Here is a 10,166-nt window from a genome sequence, read left to right on the forward strand (position 1 = left end):
TTGGGCATCATGCTAACGCAGTTACTCTGCTCTTTGAATAAGAGTTGGTTTGTGTTCCGCCGTCTCGGATCATGGGCAAGCCTGCTTCACATCCACCCATGATATACCGTGTGGACATAGCCAACATTGTTTTCGTTGTAAGACTGAAAAGCTGAGCTATGCATGGCGCGAATTCTTCTAAAAGGGCGCTTGTGCCAAAGGAAACACAGGGAGCAGAATATTTTGCAGGGTTCTCCACTGCCACCGATTCCACTTTATAGGAAAGTTTCCCTTTAAAATTGTTCTTTCTCTTTCTTGCCACAAAGTTCATTGCGAAAATATTTAGACAACTAGTGCAGAGGGGGATCGCACACACCTGTGCATTGAAATATCATCAGGGTGGTTCTTTGAGGGTCTTGACAATACGTGGTTGTTTCAGAATGTGCGACCCTCAATGGAAAGTGCAGGAAGAGTTTTGGAAGTGAAGATGATTAGCTGAATGGGATTATGGTTGTGCCCAAAAGTACTGGGTGTTCTGTCTTGTGCTTAATGGCCATAGTGACTGATTTACCCATTAAAGTGATGTTGAGGAGTAACTCTTGTGATTCTCTGGCACAGTAAGTCCCAAGTGTTAATAATTTACAATTTATGTTACCAGTATGGAACTTCTAGAAAGTAGACATGTAATAAAAAATATTTTCCTCTTTTTTTTCTTGTTGTAGGATGGAAGAGAGACCAGTCTGAAAAACTGTTCCCTTGTGGATCTTGCTGCTGTCTGCTAGAATGTTCCTTATGAATGCTTCTCCTGTGGTAGCTCTTCAGACAAAATGGGAGTCCTTTGGACCGGCAAGGAATTATAGATATCCTGTTTGCTTCTCCGAATCTGAAGGGGACGTCACTAGAACCTCTGTAAGTGCAAAAGTTCAGATGATCATAAACAACCTGCAAAGTCAAGAGTCTCCCCTGGGTATGAACAATGAGTATGGTTGTATTATGCAGAAGAAACAAAAGGGAGAAAAGGGTACTGGTACCAGGGTCGCATCCAGCACCACATTGCTACAGAAGCGTCCTCAGTACCCCAAGTGCGAATGCACGGCTGATTCGGACGACACTGACGCGGAAGAGAACGTGGGGTTTGGGACTCTCTTGCTCGATTCTGATAGCGACGATTCTGTTGACCGAGGTATAGAGGAAGCCATTCAAGAGTACTTGAAAACAAAAAACAAAAGTGACCAGTTGTTGCAAAGGAATGCAGAGTGTTCTGAAGATATAAGCAGAGACAAAAGGTTTAAGAGAGAGTTCTCACAGAACAAAATGGCTAGTAACCTTCTCCCGGTGAAATTTAAAGCTGAGATGCTCTCTGAAGAGTACCTGTCTGACCACCTGGGAATTGGTAAAAGGCTACAGCCTGCTTCCCCTCAGAGCATCAGTAGCGATGACTCTTTTGAACAGAGCATACAAGCTGAAATAGTGCAGTTCTTGAATGAGAAGAAGCAGCAAGAAATTAGTAAATGTGTAATTGGGAAGGATAAAAAAGATTCCCATGTGAGATCCATCCTAAAATACAACAAAGAAACAACAAACGAAAACTGTGGTGCTATAAAGCAAGGTTGCAGTGCGCTCCTCTTGAGACATCATCCCAAGCTACAGAAAACCAGCACGCAGACCAAGTGTTTGCAGCCTAAAATCCAAGAAGAGCCAAGTGATTTCAGCCGAGTGAACCCGGCTTATCTCGAAATGGCCACTGCCAGCCAGCCCTGGTTGGTGGAGCAAAATGAAGATAGTGAAGCTAATTGCTGGGAGACGAGAGGAGCGCTTATCAACGAGAGCATGCACACATCCGACTCAAGTAGCGACGATGGCATTGAAGAAGCCATTCAGCTTTATCAGCTGGAGAAAATCAGGAAGGAGGCAGGTCACGCAACAGACTGTGTCCCTTTGCGGAGGGAACAATTTGGTACAAAGGGAGTGGCGGACATCTCTGCAAGCCTGACAATTAGCTCGACAAAAAGTGCCTCACCAGAAATCCATAAAAGCCCTGTAAGCAACAAGAGGAAAGAAATTAATTCAAAGTCAACAGAGTTAGAAAGCACCAGCAATGAATTTAACAAGCTGTTTAAACCACTGAAAAAAGCCAGACGTTTTGTACCTCCGGAAAACAAGATTGCTGCTTGTGAGCTGACACTGCAGGCCTCTTGCAGAGCAGACACATCTGCAGAGCTCATGTGTGCGGAAGCTATCCTTGATATTTCCAAAACAATCATGCCATCCCAAATGGGAAGTGACAACAAATCACTCGCTGCAGACTCTTTCTTTTCCCCCCAGCGTCTCTCGTCCTCCTGTTGTGACAGTGACAGCAGCCTTGTGGATAGCGATGATAGTATAGAGCAAGAAATCAGGGCTTTTTTGGCTCTGAAAGCACAGTCAGAAAGCCTTGGGACGAAGCCTCCCAGCCTGTCACACTCAATCCAGATGCCTTTGCCTTCTGATCAAAACAGCCTTGAGCCTTCTCTTCCCAAAACACTGAAGCTATCACTGAGTCATCAAAGGAGACTTAAAAGGGAAGGCCGAATAGCAAAACAAGGTGCATCAAAAACGCCTGAACAGCTGGAGACAGGACTTTTCCAGCAAGGTAACTATTCCGAATTTCCTGTGCTCCAAGAGGAGCATGCCCTCAGCAGCCCTGCAGAACTGTGTGATGCTCAAAGGCTCAGCAGCAAAGAGACAAGGCAGCAGCAGCAGCTGATGTCTTCGGAATTGTCCGGATCTGTTGGCAGGTGTGTGGCCTTGGACTCTGTAAATCCTTTTATGCAGGTTCAGAGTAGCGCAAGAAAACTTACAAAAAATACCACCCAAACTCAAGAGAGGGACGGTTCGGATGAGAGCAGCTCTCTGGATAGCGATGAGGACCTTGATAGTGCTATCAAGGACCTTTTACGGTCCAAAAGAAAGTTAAAGAAGAAGTCCAAGGAGCAGAAGTCTCAGTGCAAGAAGAGAGTCAGATTTAGCGAGACGGAAACTCAGCTGCTAGATGAATTTAGTAGCCTCCATCAAAATGAGTGGAAATGTAAAAGTCCCATGCTACTGAAAAGTTGCCTCTCAAAACCTAGAAAAGCTGTGAAGGAGAATACAATTAGGAATTCTCTAGACAACGTAAGTGTCAAACTTACCAATGAAAAACCAGAAACCATGAAGAACTTGGAGTTTAATTTACAGCTTAAAAAAGGATATAAACCTAAAACGATCTCAAACCAGAATAACCTGCGGGTAGCTAAAAATAAAAAATGTACTTTAACAGCTGCCTCAGATGCTGATGACAGCAGTTCAGTGGACAGCGATGACAGCATCGAACAAGAAATTAGGAAGTTTTTGGCAGAAAAGGCTAAAGACTCTGTGAGCAATTCAGAGATACAAAAAGATGATGCGACTCTGAGCCTACTGAGAGTGACCAAACAAACTGGTAATAAAGGAAAAGCAAAGCAAGAGACAATTGAAAATGAGATTGACCTCATGCTGGGCCAGAGTAAAAGGACTGAGGTATCCCAGCAAACTGATGAGTTGAAGAACTCTCAGAGAACGGAAGGGAAAAGTGCAATGTTATGTAGCAGTGGGAAATCTGCTTCCTCTGCAGAGAATCTTCATACTACTGGTCAGGCAAAAGCTAAGCAAGGAGTGGTGGGAGTTAAAGTTGTTGCTGGTGGTGAGTTATCTGGAAACGCAACAGGTAAAAAGGATGTCCCTAATACAGAGCCTGTGCAGAAAATACTTCCACCTAAAACCAGCAAAAATGAAGGGTGTAAAGTACAAAAAGTAATTAATGCAAAGTCTAGATCTAAAAGAAAAAATACCTTTCACCTAAAAATTTCGAGTCAATTTATTGCAGGTTTAAAATATGCTCGCGACAGGAAGAAATCCATGCTTTTGAACAAGAGGCAGAAAGCAGAGCGTTTGCTCACCCAGAGCAGTGCATTGGGAACGGAGGCAGCTTCCCAGGATACTGATAACCAGGGAAGAGGAGCCCCCTTGCCCCGCGGTGAATTTGGTGAGGAGAGTACAACAGCAATAAAAGAACCCAATTCTTCTCAGAAGCTCGCTGGGGAAGTCCCAAGTCCCCATGTAGTAGAAACCCTTGAAAGACTGGAGGCTGCTCCTCTGTGTATCAGAGAGGAAGCAGAGGGCTGCAGAAAGGCTGGTGCCTCGGGAGACCCGTCAGAGTCCCACTCAAATCTCTCCTTGCAGGAGGGGAGTGTGGCAGCAGTGGAAGCAGACAAGGTTTGCAGAGGAACATCCAGAGCTGAGAACACCCAGGTGTGGCTCGAGGAAGGAGATATCCCCAAAGGCAGCTGGGCCAATTCAAATTTAGATCCCCCACGCCCTGAACATGGTATGGCAGTGGGAAAAGCAGATAAGGTGAGCAGAGAGGCATCTCAGCAGAGCGTACACGCGTGCAGGAAGGGAGAGAGTCACCAGCAGGACAAGAGGCCAGATCTAAGTTTAGGTTCCCTGCTGCAGGAGCTAAATATGACAGCAGTAGCAGTGGGGAAAACTAGTGGAGGAGCGTGTACAAATAACAATATGCAGATGGGCATTAAGAAAGAAAAAGTTCTCTGCCAGGACAGTGACAGACAGGAAGAAATGCAGGTATCCAGCTCCAGTTTGGAAGGAAAGATACCTGTCCTGCAGAACAGGGAAACTGCTTGTGAAGTGGACCAAGGGTGGGAAGTTTGAGATAAAAACCTGTGCAAAATTTACCGACCTACCTGCAGGGAACTGCCCAGATTCCCTCATGAAAAGAAAGGTTTCAAATATGTAAGTACTTTTTTTTTTTTTTACAGTAACAGTCTTTTTAGAAAATAACTGTCGTTGTAATTATCTTGACAAAACTTGAGACATGAAAGGAGAGACAGTGGGAGGTGCTGATACCTCTATATCATATACACACTAATGTGAAAGATGCGTCTATTTAACAGGGATGTCATGGATAAACATACCTAGTTTTTGTAGAATTTTGTAAATTATTTAAAGTGCTCTAAGGAAATATTTTTTATAATGATTTTTAGGGCTTGCATTACTACAGGATGCTGTTGTTACTGTAGATAAGATACTGGCTAATCACACTTTAAATTATGAAGCCTCTAATCATATATCAAAAGGAAACCTGTTTGCGCGCAGGATATATTTGGCAATCTGTTAAGAGATCCTAGGAAAACACAGCATTTGCTAGCAATGCTATGCTTTTGAAGCAGATTATCTGACATCTGTTCACATTCGAGCTGCCTTAGCACAATCCGATGTCGTGGTTTTATGCTGGGGTCTCAGTTCTCCCGCCCCGAGGACTGCTGGGGGAGTTCACAAAGCAGAACTCCAGCGAAGTCAGCGCAGCCGTAGGTGCGGAGATCCATCCTTGAAGATACAAATGCAAATTCAGGGAAATAAAGTGGATCAGTCTGTCTGCACGTCCTGTGTGAAGCAATCTCAGCAGCTGCTGGAAGTAGCTTTTGAATACCCGAAACTTCCCGCTAGCAGATGATTCCAAGCACAACTGCATGTTGAGAAAAGCGAAGGAGCCTGTCTGTTCAGACAACGTGATGTCTGTGGATTTCGCGAGATTCACGTACTGTTGGACCTGCAAGGCTGAAGCAATTTGTCGTTATTCTCAAGTCTAATTTTGATGCCCTGCAGTTACCCAGAGATGGCTTTTGGTTTTCTGAATGAACTTTCTCAGATTGAGTGCCCTTACTTTCCTTTTTCAAAAGTGGTTTCTAAAAAGTTAAATTTCTCTGAACTCTTTTTTTTCATTTACGATTTTTGTGCAATAGAACAAAGCTAGATTTGCTGTAGGAAGTCTCTACTGTAAACGCCAAGGATATTTTCAGCACTGTTCTTTCATACTGCTAGCGCTTTCTCTGCCTCCGTTTCCAGCAGCCAGAATAAAGCGATTTTTCACTACTATCTTTTTATTTGTACTGACTTTAAATGCAATTGAAGTAGCACGTTTGTATCACCAAAAAAAAAGTGCCCCCACACTGGTTTCACTGAAAAATCCAAAAAGTGTGAATTGAAGCTGTTGGCTAGTTCTTTTCATTTGTGTGTAGTGAAGTCCTCTGAGTAGTTTGTTCTTACATCTTGTCCCTGTGAATGATCTGATATTCTCTTTAGCTAGTCTTATACCGAACTTCTCTCAGCCAAACTACCACTCAGTATCACTTTGTTTCTCGGTCACTTCAGCAGTCTTCCTGGAGGCTGGCCTTAACATTGCAAAATGGAGCAAAAGCAGTCAAGAACGGATCCGGTAACACACAGTATCCCTGCTGTGATGGCATTGGAGAACATTGGCAAACTACGGGGTAGCATAGAGTAGAAGGAGTAACTGTGGCATGTAGAGAAATAAACAACGTCCTCTGTGTGTTTGTACTGGTGTGCAGTTACATTTTAAACATGTTTATAGTGGTCACTTGACATTTCTTTCTGTCCAGCCACCTTTGATAGTCCTTGGGTTGGTTGGTTGATTGGTTGAAGAGATCAGTACGCTAGATCATCTAATTTTCGTGGTAGGATTCCTTGGAAAAGTGGTTTTTTTACTTAGCTCACGTGCCTGCACTCACAGGTGTCTGTTTTTGTCTGCCTTGATTCAGTTGCAGGATTTGAGCCTTTTGTTTGGAGTAGGTAACTAGGCTGGTATTTTAAACTAGAAGTTTTCAGAGTACCTTGCTTTAAAAGGATTAATCTGTATACTGAATTTTAATAGAGATGGTGGAAGCGCTGTGTACTGGTTGTGTAAAATAAGCTGAATGTTTCTTCTCGACATTTTCAGTAAATGGACATGAAGACTTCAAAGGTGTCTTGTGCCCCTGTCGATGTGTCTGTGTTCTCAGTGCTCCTTGTGAACCGGTTCCCTTTCAGTTAAGATGCAATTCCCATTACCTTGTGCTTTAAATAAAACCTAATTTCAAACTGCACTTTTTAAAAATTGATAAACTTGATTTGTATATAGGAAATGGTGTACATTGATGAGTTTATAATGTTCAATAAATGGGGTTCTGGCCACGGACCGTGAAACCAGAGTGTTCCTGTGGTTTGTGTCATTGTCTTCAGCGAGTAGGATTTCTCTGTCATTCCTCCTGGCTGCCGTTGGACGATGTCAGGAGCTTGTGCCGGTAACATTTGTGAGTGAAGGATGCCTCCCTTGAAGACGACTGCGTTTGCATGAGCCAGACCTGGAAACAGGAGCTCGGTTCACCTGCTCTCTTGCTTCTTGCCTCCTCGTGTCTTAAGCCGCTCTTTGAGCCTGTAATCCCCTCTGTGCCAACAGCGGGTGATCTCCCTGGGGCTGTGAAACGGAATCGGGATCTTTCAAGATGTGGCTGCTTAAGGGGATGTTGTTCTTAATCACATAAAATGAAGAAGAATCTACGAAGTACACAGGCAAAAGAAATCGTGGGCATTCTGGGAGGTGAGAACGACACCATTTTAGCAAAGCTCGAACAGCAGTTTTTGCTCCTGGTGTTTGTGGTCAAGAAGTGGAGTCTTGCCTTGTGCTTGTCCCCCTCTGTTAGTAGCAGAAATGTGCAGCCTCCAGGATTAGCACGTGTTTCTTTCTGCCCCACTAGCGAAGAAAACTGGTGATAGCAAGTCTAGGTGCCCGTGATGTTGCAAGCACAGGATGAATGTGCTTTCTTGCTCCCACTGGGGATGTTGCAACGCCCTGCACTGAGGTTCTCCTGTAAGGCAAGGAGACTCTCAACTGCTCTTCAGGGTGGGAGAGAGGGAGGAAAGGAAGGAAGAGTGGTTTGGGGTTTTTTTATGCAAACCAGCCCATCACCCTTGGTGTGTACCAGTATGCTGTGGGTATTCCCCCTCATCGATTTCTTAAAAATTAAAAAAAAAAGTGTATCAGGTCTCTTAACACGGTCAGTATTCCTCAAGGCCACTAAAACAGGGAAATGTAGGAAAGTGTACACAAGGAAAATATGTCTTTGGCCTCAGCAGAGTTCGGTGGAAGTGAGTTGGATAAGCTTACCCCAGCGTGTCTCAGGATGCCGGCTATGTGAGGGTGGCGTAAGGTACGCTGCCTGCAGAACTGCTCAGAGGAACTGGTTTTGGTGTAAGAATAAAACAAAAAAGGGAAGAAATTAAGGCAAAAAAAAAAAAAAAGAGGTGGGTGGTTTTAGAAGTATGAAAACAGGTGGAAAATACATGACAAAAGTCACTGCAGTTATATGTTTAAGATCCCTAAATTATTCCACCTACAGAAAAATCTGTGGATAAAAATATATGTAAAATTGTCACAACTGTTTGTATTAATTCTGCACTTTATGTTATTTTTCATTTCAGGAGAAGAAAGGGAAGTTGTAAGACGCTCAAGGTATTGTCTAGTCTAATAGAAGAATAGCAGTGAGTGATAGAGCGTTGCTTATTTGTTTTCATGCATTTAATATTTTGAAAGTTAACTCTTCAGACCCATTTCTGCTCAGTATATTTGCTTGTTCAAATGTAGTGGTGTGTTTTCAGCAAAGGTGAATTCAGACAGCTGCGCTGTCTGAGATAACCCAGTGCATTGCAGGAGAACTGGAATTGTTTGGTGGGCGATTGAAATCTCGCTGGTGGATCCAGGAACATGTCACTACACTGGGTTTGAGTGTTTAAAAAAAGCACAAGTACAGGTCTGCTCAGTTTGGTCTTGAGATTTTTTCCTTAGTGGCATTATTAACTAAACAGAATGCCTCTACCTTGCGAGGATGTTTAAATATATCATCCTGTCGTGCTTCCTGTGCAGTGTATGAGACTATTTAAAAATGACACAAATAGGCAATATTTCTGACGTGTGAAGAATATAATTTGCAGTGATACTTGGACATACTATTATTTTTTTAAAATTTCTATTTTTTTTTTTTTTAGCAAACAGATAGAATAGTATTATGCTAATTGTTAATGACTATGTTATACCTGTAAGGTAGGACCGTTTCTCATCCAGGAACAGGCAGACTGGTTTCTCTTCAAGCCTAGTTTTTAAGCAAAATGTGCCGCAGTGTTGCTTTTAGTGCAGTTACTGTCTAAATGATGCAGTTTCACCAACTGTGTAACTACAGTTATAATAAAACTTCAGAAAACATTTTATTTTTGGATTAGTTGTCTTTATTTGGATAATTTCTTAAAACATTGTAGTTTTGAGAGGTAAGAAAGATGCTTAATGAATACCTCTGGAAAACATGCATTTTGGTTATTCATTAAATAGTACAGAAACAGTTTAAAAATCTTAATTTTTAATGATATGTGGTACATGAGCCAAGAGTTTAAAGGATCATTACTGACAGAGAAAAGGTTAAGGGAATCTATATGTAATGTATATTGTTCTAGTAATTATAACTAAATGCTGTCTGTAAATTAAGTAAAACGGTTCATATGAGCTATATAACTGACATTTAATCACATTAAATCCTTCTAAATTAAGCTATTATTCCTAATAACACTCATTCTGTAAATTAGTTCATTTTCTTCTAGGACTGAAGTGGCTGTATGTGTTTTTCCCAACAAATCACTGACCTCGGTTTTGATAACAGATTTAAACCGTTTTTCCCCCAAAACTAAATGTGTGGCCTTAACTAGGTAGGAGTCCCGTTAAAAACCCCTACGTACACCAGTTTGCAGTTGGGGGGGTTATTTTGTACTGCTGCCTTTAACCTGCTCCTTCTGTAGCTGTTCATCACATCGTAATAGTGAGTCTCGCTAAAAAAACGCTTGGGTTTTTTGGGGGTATTTTTTATTTGGGATTGTTTTTTTTTTTTATTATTTAGGCAGTAAAGTGAAATGGCTTCATATCGTTGTCGTTCCCACGGCGGATCTAGCAGTGCGAGGGGCCGCTGGGGTTGTAGCTGGGGTGGAAGTTGAGGTGGTCGGAGGCGGTGATGAAGTTGTCGGGGCCGGTGACGTGGCTCTTCTCCAGGGCGGTGTTGAGCCCGTTATCTCTGTACATGCCATGCTGCGCCAGAGTGTTGGAAAATGTGTGCGGGGTGACGTGGAAGGAGGTCTGCGAGAGCCAGAAAAGGGGAGGAAGAGGTTTTAAATCGTAACCATGTGCAGAAGCCTGGTAAAAACACTTTATCCTCATCCCCTTCGGGGAGTTCATCACCACGGGATGTGCACAGGCCAAAATTTGAAGCCACTGTCCCCCAAAACCCCTGGCCCAA

General features: G+C 42.9%; 2 protein-coding genes across 2 annotated transcripts; one reads left to right on the forward strand and one right to left on the reverse strand.

Annotated features, from left to right (window-relative positions):
* The first annotated feature begins 762 nt into the window (after window positions 1-762).
* On the forward strand, window positions 763-4,792 carry PPP1R26 (protein phosphatase 1, regulatory subunit 26). The gene is given in 2 exon segments (XM_010075512.1): window positions 763-4,716; window positions 4,718-4,792. Coding segments are annotated over 2 exon segments (4,029 nt in total).
* Window positions 4,793-9,820: 5,028 nt separating this feature from the next.
* LOC104463265 (chromosome unknown open reading frame, human C9orf116) lies at window positions 9,821-10,105 on the reverse strand. The gene has a single exon (XM_010075514.1). The coding sequence runs from the start codon at window positions 10,103-10,105 to the stop codon at window positions 9,821-9,823; it is 285 nt and encodes a 94-aa protein (XP_010073816.1).
* Between the last annotated feature and the right edge of the window lie 61 nt (window positions 10,106-10,166).

The sequence above is a fragment of the Pterocles gutturalis genome, unplaced genomic scaffold (genome assembly GCF_000699245.1).
Source record: "Pterocles gutturalis isolate BGI_N339 unplaced genomic scaffold, ASM69924v1 scaffold31592, whole genome shotgun sequence".
Lineage (NCBI taxonomy): Eukaryota > Metazoa > Chordata > Aves > Pterocliformes > Pteroclidae > Pterocles > Pterocles gutturalis.